The 19,376-nt window shown below is 40.1% G+C and overlaps 2 protein-coding genes across 3 annotated transcripts; both read left to right on the forward strand.

The window, feature by feature from the left end:
• Positions 1-988: 988 nt before the first annotated feature.
• Positions 989-2,653, forward strand: LOC103673282 (putative protein FAM172B). Its single transcript, XM_008702041.1, has 2 exons — positions 989-1,063; positions 1,559-2,653. The coding sequence occupies exons 1-2, from the start codon at positions 989-991 to the stop codon at positions 2,651-2,653; spliced, it is 1,170 nt and encodes a 389-aa protein (XP_008700263.1).
• An 8,016-nt stretch (positions 2,654-10,669) lies between these two features.
• On the forward strand, positions 10,670-14,674 carry TRMT10C (tRNA methyltransferase 10C, mitochondrial RNase P subunit). 2 transcript variants are annotated; one of them, XM_008702027.2, is made up of 2 exons: positions 10,670-10,805; positions 13,230-14,674. In XM_008702027.2, exon 2 carries the CDS (start codon positions 13,257-13,259, stop codon positions 14,502-14,504), a length of 1,248 nt encoding a protein of 415 aa, XP_008700249.1. In that variant the 5' UTR covers positions 10,670-10,805; positions 13,230-13,256; the 3' UTR covers positions 14,505-14,674. The 2 variants fall into 2 exon arrangements, with proteins under 2 accessions (XP_008700249.1, XP_008700250.1); XM_008702028.2 differs by having other exon boundaries at positions 10,802-10,939.
• The last annotated feature ends 4,702 nt before the right edge of the window (positions 14,675-19,376 follow it).

Below are 19,376 nucleotides of genomic sequence, written 5' to 3' on the forward strand. Positions count from 1 at the left end.
TATCTATCATTTACACTTGGGAAAAAGACATTAATTATATAATAGCACATGAGATCAGCCACACCAGAAGAAAAAAAGAGTTTTTAGTGGAACAGGAAGGAATAGAGAACAGTCTAGATAGCTTGGGTACCTTGGACAACCAAACACTTTCATAAAGTGCCAGTTACATATAGGAATCAGAGAATAAGGGCACCTGGGGAGCTCAGTTGGTTAAACGACTGCCTTTGGCTCAGTTAATGATCCTGGAGTCCTGGGATCGAGTCCCCCATCGGGTTCCCCCTGTTCAGCAGGGAGCCTGCTTCTCCCTTTCCCTCTGCCTGCTGCTCCCCCTCCTTCTGCTCTCTCTCTCTCTGTTAAGTAAATAAAATATTAAAAAAAAAAAGGAATCAGAGAATAACATTCAGAAAGTGAGAAAAAAGTTAAAATAAATCAAGCAAGCACCATCTTAATTTTGCCTTAAGCCTTGATAGCATCTTGAGTGGCACTAAAAATCACTTTCAGTGCTAGTTATTCGAAGTGGGTTATGGATTCCCACTGTCCGTATTAAGAAATTAAGCAGAAAACGTACTCATGTGTTTGTTAAGAACATGAATTTTAGAGTCAGCCTCAGTACCCAATCATTTATTTAATAATAATTTAATTAATAATCTTCAGGGCAAACCACTTAACTTTTCAAGGTCTTTTCTTTTCCCTTTAGGTTCTGTCCACAATAACTGTCTAAATTAACTTTTTAGTCAGCAGCTTTTTTTCTTCTCAGACATCTGAATATCCTCTATTATAAATTGATCATAACCTGTACTGTTTCACGTTTCACCCCCATTGCCATCCCCTGCCATTCATTTAACAGCAAACTGTATTAAATGCTTACTGTAGAAATAAACTAAGACCAACCAGGTGAGAAAAGCAAAACCTATTCTGTGCTCACTGTAGCAATGGAGTCAGCCATCATCACTTGCATTCTGGCAAAGACTCAAAAGCTGGCAGAAAAATGGGAAAGCTTTATAGTGGAAAATGGGGAAGACTGTTAGGATGTCCTGAGGCTATCGACCTGGGGAAGCTGCAGGTGGGCTAACTAGAAGCAGAATATCTAGTGTGATTGGTTAAGGATGCATATTTGGCTTTCTCTGGTGGGTCTTAAGCTGGAAGTGGGGATAAAAATTAGGAAAGCTCTCAGTTGTTAGTTAAGTCCTGGCCATTTGGGGACAGGTGTGACAGAGGTTATTGTTTAGCTTGCTGGATTGTCACTAGAGGTAGTGGTCTGACTGCCTGCAACTCTGACTTCTAGGGCTGTTTTTTGAGGTTGGCTTCCTGGGCAAGATGCTATGGATCGTTGGTCAGTTCAGTCATTATATATGGTCTGGCCATTGTCCCTTACTTCACTGTGACTTACTACTTGGCATCATTCACAATTATTTTGAGTTAAAGTCTTTAGCATAAGTTAAAAGGGTAATGTCTTGGTGAAGTGCTTGATTTTAGCATGATTTCTCACAGGAAAAATTTAACAAGCTGAAAATTTTATTTTTTCTACTACTGACATATTATTGCTTTTTACTTTCAGTGGTTACCAGTGACTCCGGATCTGAGCTTCCAGAAATTTATTGAACAATCTGACTTACTAGAAGAACTTAAATATGACTTCAATGAAAAAGCTGAATTGAGACACACCGAGACACAAAGGCCTTTTGTCTTTAACTATTATAAAAATGTCCTTGAGAGGAATAGCGAGCGCTACCAGGCCCTTGGCCATCTGCTTGCACAATACATTTATGAGCTTTTGGAGAAAGTATGCAAATTACAAAAAGTGTATATCCCACCAGAGGCTAATAAGGAACCAAGAAGCTTCTTTTTCATGAGTGAGAGAGCATTAACAAGTCATCATTCTGTTCTTCTTGTCCTTCTTCAAGACCATGGGGTCTCTAGAGCTGGTCAGTGGAGTCAGCAAGCAATAATACATCATGGTCTCCAACATGGAAGTCAGATACCGTGTATTCAAATGGCATTGCAGGCACATTATGATGTAATTGTGCTAAACCCCAATGACAATTTTGTGGACCTAAAGAAGGAAAAGGAGTGGAAAGGCCTTTTAACACAAAATATTGGGTCCTCTACCCGAAAAATGGTTCAGGCAGAGAATTTTTTCTCTCTCCAGCAACCTCTCCAGTGCATCCCTAAAAGATGCAGCAACACCCCTGAAGAACACATGGCTTACATTTGGGATTACTTCATTTCAAAGGCTGAAGGCAAGGATGTTGCCTTCATTGTACATGGTTACGGAGGCTTGGTTTTTATGGACTTACTTGTTCGTAGAAAGCGGGAAGTGATGAACAAAGTACATGCTGTTGCACTTATTGACTCTGAACATCATGTAGGACACCAGCTGGGAAGGGATGTGCAGCTATTAGCCTGGATAAAGCACCACTGCCGTGAATGGGTGACAAGTCCTAAGCCTTTGGATAAACCTGCAGCTACTGTTTTAAAAAAGGAGTTTCCTATGGTTTCTGCTGGTACAGAAAAACACAACTTAGCCCCTTCCTCTAGCCTTCAGTCAATTTTCAAATACTTCAAAAAAGCTTTGAAAGCCAAAACAACAATTAATTTCTCTCGAGTGCCAATAGTAACGAGAAGCTCCACAAAAAGAAAGCAGAGTGCTTGAGTTGCTTTTTTTCATCTAAGATTTTTTTTTTTTTTTGGTCTTACTGAAATGTAAGATGTAGATGTTAGAAGAAAAAGAATACTTCCTGGTATTATGTTATGAAAAGAATATACACAGTGTTATATTCTGGCTTGAGGTTTGATTTGTTACTTTGAAAAGTGAATATGTTCTCTTTCGTAAGGTATTGGTGAACAGTCTATACCATCATTAATATTTGACAGTATTATTCAAGTTAGAGGATCTTTTGAAAAGCTCTATTATGATTTAATAGAATATAATTGATACAGATTAAATACTAAGTCAGTCTTTGATTTCTATGTTGTTAATGCTGTACTAAAACTGTAAGTGAACATAAAAATGATCATAAACTCCCTTTTTTCTGTTTGTGTTCTTTTGCTTTAATTTATTAGTCTTCTGTTTAAATGTATTGAAGGTGTTTGCTCACAGCTTCAGCTAATATTTGAGTGTCTACTATATACCAGTCAATTGTAGCTGTTGAGGACACCAGCAAGCAACGCCAACATTGCCTTTATCCTTATCGAGTTCACAGGGAACAACAAATTGCAAGTGTGAAGAATGTTCAGAAATATAAGGTGCCATGGAACATCTAGTATGAGAGCTAACAGCCTTGGGGTATGCAAAAGTCTTGACATGATAGAAAGAAGTCCAGTTCAGTCAAAGCTAAAAAATTATGGGTGAGTAGTGTTAAAGAAAAAATTATTCATGACATTTGTTAAAGACATAAGGAAGACTTTATTCAGAAAGGATTATTGCAATGGGTTTTGCAATAAGGGAGAGAGATCAGGCTCAACTTCTGATTCAACAAGGACAATTGAGGAGGGGGAATGTTATAGCCAAAGTATGGGGTGAGGGTCAGTGAATGGAAAATTAACTAAGAGGAAACAGCAGGCATAAGAGAGAGTCTTAATAGACCGACTCAATGTGATTCTTACTGAAGTCAGGCCAGGATGATAACATATTGACAGTAGAGGATGAGGAATTTTATCAGATCTCAAGGATGATCAGATGCCAAAGATGGGAAATTTTCACTAACTGACAGAATTCTTGCTAAGACTGGACTAAGTGACAACGACAACAACAACAGCAGCAACAACAACAACAACAACTGGAGTAAGTGGACCAAGGATGGAGTCCAACACTGGAGCCTAGTTGAGAAGAGGGCTCATAGGAGCCAGGCTCAGATTTGGTCAAGGAGAGAGGTTTTGTCAGTAGTTGGAAAGTTAAATTAGAGAAATAAGCAGAGGCAGCTTGCTCAAAGGCTGCAATGTCCATGGTTATGTTTTTCAACTTTATTCTCATCACAATGGAAAACATGTGAGAATATTCTCAGATTTACATATTATAAAGAATATCCTGATTGCAGTTCAGGGAATAGATTAGAGGAAGGACAAGCTTGGAGGCTGGGAGACCAAATTAATTTTGGAGAAATGCTTAACACTAATACTAATACTTAACTACTAATACTAATATAGTTAACACTAATACTTAAATACTAGTATTTAATTATATAATACTTACACTGTACACTAATACTTTTGTTTCTGTGAACAAAATTTTGTGATTGGAGGTCAGGAATAAGGAGGAGGAAATAATGAGGATTACTCCTAGGTTTTTGGCTTGAGCAACTAGATGTATAGAAATGCCATTTGCTGAAATAGGGACTACTAGTGAAAAATTTATTTTGGCTATTCCAGAAGTTCTAAAAAGAGAAAAAGGCGGAAGTTACAAATTATCTTTAGCTCTGCCCATAGATGAGTAAAAGAGGAACCCATCGTAGACATTGCATTTGAAAAAGTAACTCTGCCACAGGGTGCCGCAGCCAGTTAAGTTTCCAACTCTTGATTTCGGCTAAGATCATGATCTTGGGGTCATGGAATTGAGCCTTGCGTGGGGTTCACATACTGGATGTGGAGCCTGCATGAGAGTCTCTCTCTCCCTCTCCCTCTGCCCCTCTCTCCCACCCATCCCTGCTTGTGTGTGCGAGTGCACACTCTCTCTCAAAAAAAAAAAAAAAGAATTAACTCTGCTATATCTAATAGGACATGCAGATTTTTCTGATATAGCGATTTCTAGTGTCTTCCTAGTGTTCTTATTCACAGTGTTTTTTAACCCAGCATATACTATAATTCCTGTTGTGTACCAAATATTTGTGTCCCTCTGAAATTCATATGTTGCAATCCTAATCCTCTGTGTGATAGGAGGTGGGGCCTTTGAAAGGTGATGAGGTCATGAGGGTGGAATCCTCGTGAATGGGATTAGTGCTCCTATCAAGGATATCCCAGAGAACTCCCTTCTACCCTGTGAGGACACAGTGAGAAGACAGCCATCTGTGAATCAGGAAGCAGCCCTTTACCAGACACTGAATCAGCTAGTGCCTTGCTCTTGGACTACCCAGCCTCCAGGAATGTGAGAAATAAACATGCGTTTAAGCCTCTCAGTCTGCGATACTCTGTTATAGCAGCCCAGCAGACTAAGACAAATCTTTATCATCAAAGACATATTTCAAATTTCTCTTCTTTCTGTACCACGTTTTAAGTGGCATAATGAGGAGGGGAAAACCCACTGAAATGTAAATCAGGATATGCAGGCTTTAAATGAAACTCAACCTTGAATAAACCAATTATTCTCTCCCAGCCTTTACTTACTAGTTTGTAAATGAAGTGAGCTTTGAAGTCTCTTTCAACATAGTCTATCTAGAATGCATTTAATGCACTTAATGTAAAAAGCACCAACAAAAGTTTTTAAGAAGTTGTCATAAAAGCTCTTCTGTCTTGCACTTAACTAACTGGAAGTTGATATTTCTCATAACTCCCAATTTGCTACTTAATCTGGTAGTCAAGTATATTATTATCTATAGCTACATAACAGATTACCCCCAAAACTTAGTGGCTTAAAGCAACAAACATTTATTATTTCACAGTTTCTGCTGTCCAGAAATTCAGGAGCAGTTTAGTTGGGTAATTTTGGCTCAGGATCTCTCAGGAGAGTACAGTCAAGATTGTCTGGAGTTGCAGGGATCTAAAGCTTGACCAGCTATTTGGCAAAAGGCCTTGATTCCTCACCATGTAGACCTCTTCCATAGGCTGCTTCTGCTAAAGGAAAAATTATTCTGGCACTTGTTAAAATAGTAAAGAAGTCTTAATTTGAAACTGTTGTAATTAGGGATATTACAACAGGGAAGACGGATTGGACTCAACTCTGAATACAGCAAAGATAGGGTGTCAGTGATGGAAAACTACTAAGAGGAGACACCAGGGTAGGGAGATTATTGCTAAAGGCAAGCCAGGGCCTCAGACATGAAGAGCGGGGAATGAGAAACTTGATCAGCTATCAGGAGTTGATTTAGCGGGATTCTTGCTAAGACTAAGCTCTGCAGCCTCACAGAAGGCCAAGGTTGAGGATTAGTCCCGAGGGCTCAGAGGAGCCTAACTGAAGTTTAGACAAAGAGAGTCTTTGTCACTTGTATGTCTTCAGGACATGGCAGCTCCCCCAAGGTGAATCACCCAGGTGAAGGAACAAGCAGGAAAATGCACTGCCTTTTAATGACCTACTCTCTGAGTTGCATACTGGTCCACTCTTTTTTTTTTTTTTTTTAAGATTTTATTTATTTATTTGACAAAGAGAAAGACAGCCAGCGAGAGAGGGAACACAGCAGGGAGAGTGGGAGAGGAAGAAACAGGCTCCCAGCGGAGGAGCCCGATGTAGGGCTCTATCCCAGGACTCTGGGATCACGCCCTGAGCCGAAGGCAGATGCTTAACAACTGAGCCACCCAGGCGCCCCTGGTCCACTTTTTTTTATTTGTTAGAAATGAGTCACTAATCCAAGGGAAGGGGAATTAGGCTCCACCTCTTAAAGGGAGTGCCAAAGAATTGGGGGACATATTTTAGACCACTACATGAGAAATGATGCCAACTGAAATTAATGGTATAGCAACTGGACTCAGTTGTTTGTAATAAGATTATCTCTGCTCTAAAAGCATGTTTATCTCATCATTCAAATTTTTTCTTGTTTTATTTATTTATTCACTTATTTTTATTTTTTTTAAAGATTTTATTTATTTATTTGACAGAGAGAGACAGCCAATGAGAGAGGGAACACAGCAGGGGGAGTGGAAGAGGAAGAAGCAGGCTCCCAGCAGAAGAGCCTGACGTGGGGCTCAATCCCACAACACCGGGATTACGCCGTGAGCCGAAGGCAGACGCTTAATGACTAAGCCACCCAGGCGCCCCTATTCACTTATTTTTAGAAAGAAAGAGCATTTGCACGCAAAAGCCCTGGGGGTTGAGGCAAAGGGAGAGGGAGAGAGAATCTTAAGCAGGTTCCACACCCAGTGCGGAGCCCAGTGCAGGGCTCAATAACACAACCCTGAGATCAGGATCTGAGCTGAAATCAAGAGTTGGTCACTTAACCAACTAAGCCACTCAGGTGCCCCTTTTTCTTGTTTTAATAAACAGCTCTGTGTACTTAGAACCTGGTTTCTCTTTTTCTGCAAAACATCAGCATTTTTGGCACAAATTTTTGTTTTGAAAATAAAGTTTATTTTAAGCGTTCTCTCCCAGGGGTTACCCTAATGTGCTCCTGTACTCTGACTTTTGATGTTGATCTATTTTTGCAGCTTGAAGTAAATAAAAATAAAAATAAAAATAAAAATAAAAATTTCCAGTTTCTTGGCTGTACACTGCAGACCAGAGATATGTCCTGATAGAGAAAAGATTGATATGAGAGGACTTCAGGAAAATCTTAAGACCTTGTGGCATCACCATATGATTTGTTTTCCTTGTGGAAAATAGTTAGAGGTAATGGGCTATTATCATTGTTTGTAAGCAAAGTGCATCAAGATTTGTGTGTCACTTTCCAATACGAAACTAAACATATCTTAACAAAAAGGAGGACACAGGGATGCCTGGGTGGCTCAGTTGGTTAAGCGTCTGCCTTTGGCTCAGGTCATGATTGCAGGGTCCTGGGATCGAGTCCTGCATCGGGCTCCTTGCTCAGCCAGGGATCCTGTTTCTCCCTCTGCCTGCCACTCCCCCTGCTTGTGCTTGCGTGCTCCCTCTCTCTCTTTCCCTTCCTCTGAAAAATAAATATATAAAATCCTTTAAAAAAATGTTAATGCTTTATCTACTTTGTATGGGTTGATGGAAATTAAAAAAAAAATCCAAACTAATTAGTGGAGCCTAATTTTTTTTTAAAAAAGGAGAACATATTGTTTGCTAAGGGAAGTCTCTCTATTAAAAAGAAAACAAATTTCTTACTTGCTTTTCAATGTTTCTTCAAACACGGTGGTTCTCTAATGTTAGAGTGCATTAGGATAACCTGGAGACCTTGTTAAGACAAAGATTGATTGGCCTCCCTGCCAAAGTTTCTGATTTGGTAAAACTGGTAGATGGGGCATGAAATTTTGCCTAACTAGTTTCCAAGTGATGCTGATGCCGATCCTGCTGCTCTAGGGACCACACTTTGTGAACCACTGTTAGAAAGACTACGTAGGGGCACCTGGGTGGCTCAGTCTGTTAATCGTCTGCCTTCGGCTCAGGGCGTGATCCCAGATTTCGGGCTCCCTGCTTAGTGGGGAGTCTGCTTCTGCCTCTGCCTCTCCCCTCCACTCATGTTCTCTCTCTGGCACTCTCTCTCTCTCTCAAATAAATTAAAAAGTCTTAAAAAAAAAAAAGGCTAGGTAATAAATAGCCAGAGAGATAAGAAAGTTAAATTTACCTCATGTGAGGTGAAAGTTATGATGGATTATCATCTGGCCTAGTTTCCACCCCCTGAGGAAAGCAACAAAAGGGGTTTGTTCATTGAGCCCATGTTTATGATCCATGTGAACTGACACATTTATCTTCCCCTCCTATAGTAAGGGAAGGGTCGCATCTCACTCTTCAAGACCAATTCTTCCAGTTGTCTTCCACATAATGTAAAAACAAATATAAATTAAAAATAGGAGATTTAAGTCCATTTCCAGAAACGGAAACTCAAAGTAAGCTGCCATATCTACAAATTGACGTCTATCCCCACCCACCTCTTCCTTTCTTCCTGTTACAAAGGAAGTAGAATTTCCTCGTATCCAAGACCAGTTCCCTCCAATCGTCCTCTGAATACCATCTCTTCAATCTTCTCAGGAAGTTCACCCTTCTCACTCTTTTATTTCCCTCATTCCCTTGCTAAAAATCCTATTGGTTTGTCAAGTCTCTCTCAACATAACAGTAATAATAAGTAACAAAAATTTCCTGGATGCCACACGTAGGAACTGAACCCATTGTATATTGCCCCTGCCGAATTTCATTAAAACATTTACACTTGCTGACTGCATTTTCTCATAATCCACTCATTCCTTAACCACTCTCATGTGGCTTCAGCCTCCAAACTTCACAATATGGTCCCAATGCAATGGATGCTTCCCAGTCTGTGTTACATGATATATAGGCAGCATTTGACCTAGTTGACCCATTTGAAACCTCTTGGGTCACTCTTCCTTGAAACATTCTTCCCTTGGCTTCTGTCATATTCTGATTATTTTACCCCTGTATCTCTAGCTGTTCATTTTCAGTCTCCTTTGCTGACTCCTCCTCTTTACCCAGACACTGGGTAATCTTTTCCACCCACATGGTTTCACAGACTCTGGTTTCAAAGCCTCTTTCATAGCTCTCAAATCTCTAGCTTTGGTTCATCCCCTTTCTCCTTAACTCTAGCCCCATGCAGCCAACTGCCATATATTGTAAAGGAGACATCATTTGACTTTGAAGGGAGCTCAGTCATTATGTCTAAAATTGCTCTCACCAACTCTGCCCTCATCCCATCTACTCCTTTTCCTCATTCCCTGCACCACTAATCACTGCCTGTCTCAATGCTCAAAGTAGAATATTGAATTCTCCTTCTACCCCCAAATATCAATCACCGAATTTTATCATTTTTACTTCTCTTTTTTTAAGATTTTATTTATTCATTTGACAGAGAGAGACAGCCAGTGAGAGAGGGAACACAAGCAGGGGGAGTGGGAGAGGAAGAAGCAGACTCCTAGCGGAGGATCCTGATGTGGGGCTCGATCCCAGAACGCCGGGATCACGCCCTGAGCTGAAGGCAGACGCTTAACGACTGTGCCACCCAGGCGCCCCCATTTTTACTTCTTAAATATCTTCCAAATCTGTTACTCTGTCAGTAGTGTCCTTTGATGTACAAAAGTTTTTAATTGTGTACAAAATGTCTATGTTTTCTTCTGGTGCTTGTGCTTTTGGGGTCCTAAACAAGAAATCATTGCCAAATCCAATGTCATGAAGTTTCCCCCCATGTGTCCTTCTAAGAGTTCTATAGTTTTGACTTTTATGTTGAAGTCTTTGATCCATTTTGAGTTAATTTTTATATGGTTTTAGGTTAAGGGTCCAACTTTGTTCAGCACCATTCCTTGAAAAAGACTGTCCTTTCCCCAGTGAATGATGTTGCGTCTAATGATTTAATAGTGACAACTAAATTAAAACACTTGAAAATGTGCTGGCTAAACAAAGCACTGAATTTTGATCCAAAGGTCACTTAATTTGCAGTGTGTGACTTAATTTCATTTTCACAGTAAATTTAACAAATGAGCTAAGAGGAGTGAGAGATATTTCGTGTTGCCTATCGTGTTCCAAGCATTGTACCAGGTGCTGGTGATACGTTGGTCACAAAGGGTAGTGTTAAAGTCCTAGCATCAAGCAAAGTTGAGTGAGACTTGTGAAAACATTTTATTTAAGCACTATGTGAGCAAATGCTGATAAATACGTGCACCAGGCAGAGAGTAGGTTAAGAGAAGAGGAACAGAATTTTTTTAAATAGTGGTGTCACCGAATAAAATCAGCTACAAACACACACCGGGTGAGAGGATGGCTGGCATGGCCCCCAAACCAGCAACCAGCATTCTCCACGACACCACTGCTTTCGCGTTGGAAGGCTTTCCCCTGGTGGCGGGACGTCATAGGGAAGCGCCGAGGAGAGTGGGCGGGATTTCCGCCCCGGCTGACCTTTAAGGTCCGGAAACTAAAGCAACAACCGTAATTGTGTGAAGTGCGTGTTCGTGCGCTGCAGTTCGCCGGGGAGTACTGCGTCCTGTCGGGGTCCCTGTGGTTGGCACCAGCGGGAGCCACTGTGTCTGCACTCCTGGTATGGGCATGTTTCTTATCTTAATTGTGTGTGTGGAGGTGAGAGGACACGGGAAACCGTTCTAAGAGACACTTAGTGGAGCATGTGCGCCAAGAAGGCCCACAGATACGTGGAAGCCCAGTGATTTTTAAACTGTAAGTAGCACAATCTCTGGAACAAGAGCAATGTTTACTAAAATGATATCCTTGTTTGTTTTAAAATTTGGGTTTCATTTCTATGATATCCTAAAAAATCTTTACCGGTTACAAAGACAAAACTCCAAGGATTTTGTTTCTGAAATCAGTGTTTCTCATATTGGGGCTGAGGACTCCCCGTTAAATATTTCAGGGAGTCTAAATTGTTTTTTTAGGACGTGTCTGAACATAGGGCGCCTGGCTGGGTCAGTCTGAAGAGCATGCGACTCTTGATCTCGGGGACCTGAGTTAGAGCCCATGTTGCGTGTAGAGATTACTTAAAAAGCAAAACAACAACAACAAAAACTTAAAAAAATTTTTTTAGAGTAAGCTGTCTACCCAACCTGGGGTCTGAACTCACGACACCCCCTCCCACATCAAGAGTCACATGCTCTACCAACTGAGCCAGCCAGCTGCCCCCCCCAAATAAACTTTTTTTAAGGTGTCTGAACATGTTTTAAATGTGAAAAGCATTGGACCAGGATATTTATTCAAAAAATACTTGAGTGATTCCTGTGAGCCATAAACTGCCAAGCACTGGGTTCGATGTTAATATAAATAAATAGTCCTTGTCCTGATAGAGTTTACCATCTAGTCAGCCAAATAAGTAACCTGGCAATTACAAAACAGTGTTACAAATATGATAGAGAGGTAGAGGGCGCTATAAGAACTAGTAGGAGGAACACTTGATCTAAAGCTTGAGGTGAAGAATAGCTAGAGATTAGCTGAGGAGATAAGCAAAAGGTGATTTTGTGGAAAACTTCAAAAGCCATGTTTATAAGTTTGGAATTTAACCTGGCAGCAGTGGGTTTAAAAATACACATTGGGACCATACCAGTGCATTGATCAGATTTACAGTAACTCCAAATGGCTTAGCGATGAGGCAGAGCAAATCTAGATGCTAGGGGATACAATTAAGATAATGGAATTCAAAAGAAGTTAATGGATTCAAGACATATTTAGAAAGTAAAGTGAATGTAATTCAAATAGATTAGATATGGTGGGTGTGAGAGAGGACAGTAATAAAATGACCCCCAGTTTCTGGCTTCAGCAAATGGATGAATAGCAGTGTCCCTCCTTGAAACCATGTGGAAGGTAAAGCAGGTTGGAAAGGGGGGTAGGGGGGTTAAGACAATTCAGAGGCACATCTACTTTTAAAGGAGGGGAAGACATCTGAGCATCAGGGCACAGCTTAGAGAGCCACTCCCAGAAGCATGCAGAGTCATTAAATGAAGCAGAGGGAAGAAGGAATTTTTCAGGTGTTTCAGTTGCATTTTGTAAAAAGTTTATTTCCTTCTTTTTTTTTTTTTTTTGGCTTCAAATCCTGTACTAGTTTCACATTTTTAAGCATCTTCATTTGTTTTCTGGATATCCAGACCTTTAGGATAAAATTGTGGAGCTTATATATATTTTCCCTAATTTTGGACATTTTGTTTGGCAATAACAATATTTGCTGCAAAATAAACTCTGAACTGGAGAAAAGAGGTTTATTTCATTCTTGTTTTTAAAGATTTTATTTATTTGGGAGAGAGCGTGAGTAGGGGTGGGTAGGCAGAGGGAGAAACTGACACCCTGCTGAGCAGGGAACCCAGTATGGGGCTCAATATCAGGACCCATGAGATCATGACCCGGGCTGAAGGCAGCAGCTTAACTAAGGCACCCAGGCGCCCCTATTTTGTTTTTTTTCTTAGATCAGTAGATCTTCCTGTATTTCTGTTCTGAAAACATAAGAGCGTTGATAGAGCAGCTCCTAAGTGCTTTTTATTAGTTGTCATCCTCTATAACTTTTCTGCCCTTTGTCTTATTGTGTTCATGTGTTGCTTATGTTAAGGAGCTTGTAGTTTGGGTCTGTATCCGGACTTAGTATAGAATGGAGAAGAATATAGCATCATGATCTCACCCATATCAGCAGAACATTACTTTGTTATCCAGTTAACACTGATATTCTGGGCCCCTAGATATAATTCTAAAAAGGATCGTTCTTTAAGGTATTCTTTTCCCTAAAGCAGTAGTGATTTTCATGTCTAAAATAAGAACCCAGATAAGTTTTAAACTTTTTGCCTGATGAGTTATCACAGGCTCTGTGCCACAGGAGTCTAGGAAAAATTAATGGTACAACAAATAAAGTTGTGCTCACTTTGTGTTTCAAAAATAGTTGCCTTTTGGTGTCTCCAGTTTATACTTGCACAGTTAGTTGACAGGTTTTAAAAATCTTTATCTAACTTTTCATTACATTGTGTTTCTTTTATAGGGGTCTTACGTGCGTATTTAACTCAAAATGAGTGGTAGTATCATCTTAAGATCTTGTGCCAGATTTTCGGTGCCATTTACCATTCCTACGAAGAGAAGGGTTTTATGTTCAGCAGTTCTGCAGAGATACATGTCTTCCAAAATACCAGCTGTGTCCTATCCTAATAAGGAGAATACATCAACTCCTGAACAGCTGGGATTGGATGGGTGGAAAATTACAATGAAATCTAGTGTGCAAGAAGAAGATGTTTCAACAGTCTCAAGTAACAAGGATGAAGATCCTCTGGCTGCTATCAGGGAGTTAGTTGAGATGTGGAGATTGCTTGGCAAAGAAGTACCAGAACACATCAGTGAAGAAGAACTCAAAACTGCTATGGAATGTGTTTCTAAATCATCAAAAAAAAAATACTTAAAATATTTATATATTAAGGAAAAAAAGAAAAAAGCTAAGCAAATAAAAAAGGAAATGAAAGCAGCAACAAGGGAAAAAGCAGTAAAAGAACAGTTGCTAGAAACTGCTAAGGAAGATAAACAGCAAAACTTTCTGTTTCTACGACTTTGGGATAGGAATATGGACATTGCCATGGGCTGGAAAGGTGCTCAGGCCATGCAGTTTGGACAACCTTTGGTTTTTGACATGGATTATGATAATTACATGAAACCAAAAGAACTTCAGAATACTGTTTCCCAACTTTTAGAAAGTGAAGGATGGAACAGAAGAGATGTTGATCCTTTCCATCTTTATTTCTGCAACCTTAAAACAGATGGTGCTTATCATAAAGAGTTAGTTAAACGTTATGGAGAAAAATGGGACAAATTGCTTCTAACAGCAACAGAAAAGTCTCATGTAGATTTATTCCCAAAGGATAGTATTATATATTTAACTGCAGATTCTCCCAAGGTTATGACTACTTTCAAGCATGATAAAATTTATATAGTGGGATCTTTTGTTGATAAGGCTATGCAGACAGGCACATCCCTGGCCAAGGCAAAACGGCTGAAGCTGGCAACAGAATGCCTTCCATTAGATAAATATTTACAGTGGGACACTGGTACCAAAAATCTCACCTTAGATCAAATGATACGTATTTTGTTATGTCTGAAAAACACTGGTAGTTGGGAGGAGGCTCTGAAGTTTGTTCCTAGGAGAAAACATACTGGTTATATGGAGATTTCTCAGCATTCTCAAGAGTTTGTCAACAGACTGAAGAATTCAAAGACCTTTAATTCATTTCCAAAAGGCTCTCTACACACACAGAAAAGGTGGCGTAAATGAGAAAATTTGATAACTTAAAAAATAAATGTTCACAATATATGTAAATCAAACCATGATGCTGTATGCCTAAACTTATACTGTAATGAATGTCAATTACTTCTCAATAAAACTGGAAGAAAAAAAGTGGAAAATGGCGTGGAAATACAATTTACTGTCTGTTTCTTCCTGAATGGAATTCACTTGTTCTTTCTTTTAAAGGTTGTCTTTCTAAACTAACTGAAGTGTTTTTCCCCAATTAATTAAATTTCTGCAAAACTTTGGAAATATATTTTGTTTACTATAAAAATAATCTTAGTAAAAAAAATTGTCCAAGTTTGTTGAGCCCGGTAAAACAATTGTACCATTGCTGTGGCTTTTTTGTGACTATTTTTGAGTCTCAGAGTCCATTTTCTTTTTCTTTTTTAGATTTTATTTATTTTAGAGAGAAGGAGAGTGAGTGTGCATGAGTGGGGAGGGGGAAAGAGGGAGAAGGACAAGCACACTCCTTGCTCAGCAGGGAGCCCGATGAGGGAATCCATCCCAGGACCCCAGGATTATGACCTGGCCAAAGGCAGATACATGTTTCACCAATTGAGACACCCAGGTGCCCCTCCTTTTTTTTTTTTTTTTTTCTTGTTGTTATAAGATTTATTATTTAGAGCAGGGGGAGAGGGAAAGAGGATCCTCAAGCAGACTCCCCACTGAGGGCAGAGGCCCCTGATCCGAGGCTCAATCCCAGGACCCTGAGATCATGCTCAGCTGAAATCAAGAGTCAATCACTTGGACTGAGCCATCCAGGCACCCCTCCATTTTCCTTCTTAAATGTTATTTTCACAATGTCGACAACTACCCTTTCGTCAAAAATTGTTACAGAAAACGAGTTTAAACTTCAGGTGGTAGGTAGTTCACTTATTAAAGTAATATTTGGTACAGTGCTGGGCATGTCAGGCACTGAGTTTTTGTTTAACCGAATCTTGGTTAAACAAAAGGTTAAGACTTATCCCTTGGCATGTCATGGGATTTGCCTGTATTATGAAAAATGGGGTTGGGATGAAATTCATTTCATGTCCTGGAAAAAAGGGGGTTTACTTGATGAATCTTAAATACAGCACTTCCGTATTGTATAGAGTGCTTTCCTTTTTTTTTTTTTTTTTAAGATTTTATTTCTTTGAGACATAGCGCATGAGCTGGGGGAGAGGCAGAGGGACAAGCCAACTCCCTGCTGAACGGGAAGCTGGATCAGGGGCTCCGTCCCAGGACCCTGAGGTCATGACCAGAGCTGAATTCAGATGCTTAACTCACTGAGCCACCTAGGTTCCCCAGCTTTCTGGCCACAGCTGTTTATCCCCAAGGAGACAGCTCACTCAAACTTAGAGATGGGCATCTGACTTTAAGATAGGCCAGTCAGAGCCCTTTTCTAGGATTTTGGATTTGAGAACTAAACCTGTGTCACTGTCTGATGGTGGGCTTTGACAGATAGGAAGCTCGAATTGATGGTGGTCTTCCTTTTTATGAAGGAAGACAGGCTATATAATAGGGAATGGAGCTTACATATAAAAATAAGACCAACTTTTGGAGCTGTTTAAATCCCTGCTTCCAATTATCCCTGTGGTCCAGCTATAGATTTGCCTTTAGCATTCATTGATTGTTTAAACCTCATGCAATACCCTGGTAATTCCTCTAATTCCCCTTTTCTGCCTAAGCCAGTTTGAGTTGGGTTTCTGCCTCTTGCTACCTAATAAGTCCTACTAGAGAAAATGTGTACTTGTTTCCTAAGAAAAGAACTTTAGGAAATGTTCATTGTAGACTACCTGCACTGTTAAATTTTTTGAAAACATAGGAAATAGAGATGGATAGCCAACTACTTCTACCTAGTTTCTGAACTGGAAATTGACATGAGATATGCAGTCCAATATATTTCTTAAAGCAGGATTTCATCTTTTATCAAATACCGCTAAGTGTCTACTCTGCCAAGCAATATGCAGTTTACATGAATTATTTAAAACAACTATTATACTATTATATATCATATTAAACTACTATTATGGTACCTATAACTTAGTTGCTTAATAGTACCTTTTTTACAGATAAGGAAAATTTACTCCAAAGTCAGCCTTTAAGTGTAGTCTCAGAATTCAAAAGATCTGTCTGACTTTAAAGTCCCGGCTTTCAACCTGTAAATTATGCACTCTATAATAAGGTGAGTATGAAGTGCAATGGAAAAGCAATGGATGTCTAACCTAAACTCGTGAGTGGAATCAGGAAGAGCCTTGCGAAAGTGGTAACGTAAGTATGATATGAATGAATCTCAACCTTTGACCCAACTAAGTGGCAAGGTGCTAATACTTGAGCTATTTGAGATACAATGAAGATAAAATAGCGTAGTGCTTAAGAACACGGTTTAGGGGGGCGCCTGGGTGGCACAGTGGTTGAGCGTCTGCCTTCGGCTCAGGGCGTGATCCCGGCATTGTGGGATCGAGCCCCACATCAGGCTCCTCCGCTATGAGCCTGCTTCTTCCTCTCCCACTCCCCCTGCTTGTGTTCCCTCTCTTGCTGTGTCTCTCTCTGTCAAATAAATAAAATCTTAAAAAAAAAAAAAGAATAGGGTTTAGGGGGCGCCTGGGTGGCTCAGTAGTTAAGCGTCTGCCTTCAGCTCAGGTCATGATCCCAGCGTCCTGGGATCGAGCCCCACATAGGTCTCCCTGCTCAGTGGGAGGCCTGCTTCTCCCTCTCCCACTCTTCCTGCTTGTGTTCCCTCTCTTGCTGTGTCTCTCTCTGTCAAATAAATAAAATCTTAAAAAAAAAAAAAAAAAGAATAGGGTTTAGGATTGCCTGGCAGGGGGCGCCTGGGTGGCACAGCGGTTAAAGCGTCTGCCTTCGGCTCAGGGCGTGATCCCAGCGTCCTGGGATCGAGCCCCACATAGGTCTCCCTGCTCAGTGGGAGGCCTGCTTCTTCCTCTCCCACTCCCCCTGCTTGTGTTCCCTCTCTCGCTGGCTGTCTCTATCTCTGTCGAATAAATAAATAAAAATCTTAAAAAAAAAAAAAAAGGATTGCCTGGCAGGACTGGCACCTAGAGTGAGGCAAACAAGGCTTCTAGGGCACCTTACTGATCTCCCAAGTCCCAGCCCTACTCCTTGGGTTCCAGCTCCACCGTAGGCTCTGACACCTAAATTGCTTAATCTCTTGAAATTTCAGTTTTCCTCCTTTATGAAAAGGAGATCAGAAATAGTTCTTGACTCATATAAAACATTTAATATGGAGCCTGGCTAATAAATGGTAAGTATATATTAACTAGTTATCTAATTTAGACTACGTTCAAAATGTGTGGACTTTTTTTTTTTTTAAGATTTTATTTGACAGAGAGCGGGCGGGTACACACGTGCACGAGCATAGGTAGGGGAGTGGCAGGCAGAGAGAAAAGTAGGCTCCCCACTGAGCAAGGAGTCCGATTTGGGGCTTGATCTCAGGACCCTGGGATCATGACCTGAGCTGAAGCCAGATGCTTAACCAACTGAGCCACAGAGGTGCCCCAAAATGTATGGAATTTCTAATACTAGTATATGCAAGTTATTTGTCTTTTTGAGGAGTATATTCTTATTTCCTTGTAATGATATGCTAAGGTATTTTATTGAGGTAACACTAGAATTTAAAATTTTAATGAAAAAAAGACCATTTTCTTTCCAAACAGCTAAGCAGTAACTGATTTCTTTTTTCTCTTTTCTTTTCAAGATTTTATTTATTCGAGAGAGGGAGAGAGAGAGAGAGAGCACTAGCACGAGTAGGGGGAGTAGAAGCAGACTCCCCGCTGAGCAGGAAGCTCTTTACCTGAGGCTCAATCGTAGGACTCCGGGGTCATCACCTGATCCAAAAGCAGACGCTTAACCGCTAACCAACCGAGCCACCCAGGAACCCCTGATTTCTAAGACTCTTCTCTTGCACAGATAAATTACAATGGCAAGTTCAGCCACGGTTTGAACTCATACGATTTTAATTTTCCAAATATTTTGGATTTTGGAATTTAACAGAACCTTAGATACTACTTCAATGTCTCCAAATTAAATGGTCTGATTTCCCAGGCACTAAGTATAAAGTAGTGGCTCTTCTCTCTATCTCAAACACCCAATAATTTATAGTATTCTTGCACTCCGAAGGTAATTTTTTGTTGCCTATGTTCTAATTATCTTCCCTAGTAGGCAGATGTTTTCATGTAATACCATTTCTAGCTCTCTCCTTTTGCTCTTTTCAAACATGCTACCAACTTCCCAGATTTTAAGGATTTTATTTATTTATTTGAGAGAGGGAGAGAGTGCACAAGCTGGGGGAGGGGCAGAGGAAGAGGGACAAGCAGACTCCTCGCTGAGCAGGAATCCGGACATGGGGCTCGATCCCAGGACCCCGAGATCATGACCAGAGCTGAAGTCAGATGCTTAACTGACTGAGCCACCCAGGTGCCCCCCAACTTCCCAGATTTTAATTATTAAAACAATTTTAAAAGGAAGAAGTCTTTACTTGTTAACAATTATCCCTACTATATTACCCATTTTAAGTTCTTAATATCTAAGCCAGACTCTTCAAGCAAGTATTAAGAACATACTGTTTCCATTTCCTCCCCACACTGCTATTCAATAGCATATGTGCTTTTAAAATTCCCAGTAGCCACATTAAAAACAAGCAGGTGAAATTAATATATTTTATTTAACCCATATGCTAGCCGGATTATCCCTTCAATTTGTAATCTGTATAAAAACTAATGAGATTTTACATTCATATTCTTTTTTTATATGCTAAGCCTTCAAAATCTGGTTACAGCATATCTTGATTTGAATGCCATTTGATCCCCATGACCACCCTCAGAGGAGGTACAATTATTATTTCTGTTTTTTTAAAATATA

The sequence above is a fragment of the Ursus maritimus genome, unplaced genomic scaffold, assembly GCF_017311325.1.
Source record: "Ursus maritimus isolate PB19 unplaced genomic scaffold, ASM1731132v1 scaffold_4, whole genome shotgun sequence".
NCBI classification, from domain to species: Eukaryota; Metazoa; Chordata; class Mammalia; order Carnivora; family Ursidae; genus Ursus; species Ursus maritimus.

Coding starts and splice junctions, on each gene's coding strand:
- LOC103673282 (XM_008702041.1), top strand. CDS start 989: ATGGGAAAGCTTTATAGTGGAAAATGGGGAAGACTGTTAGGATGTCCT. Junction 1,064..1,558: donor TCGACCTGGGGAAGCTGCAG/GTGGGCTAACTA, acceptor TTTTACTTTCAG/TGGTTACCAGTGACTCCGGA.
- TRMT10C (XM_008702027.2), top strand. CDS start 13,257: ATGAGTGGTAGTATCATCTTAAGATCTTGTGCCAGATTTTCGGTGCCA.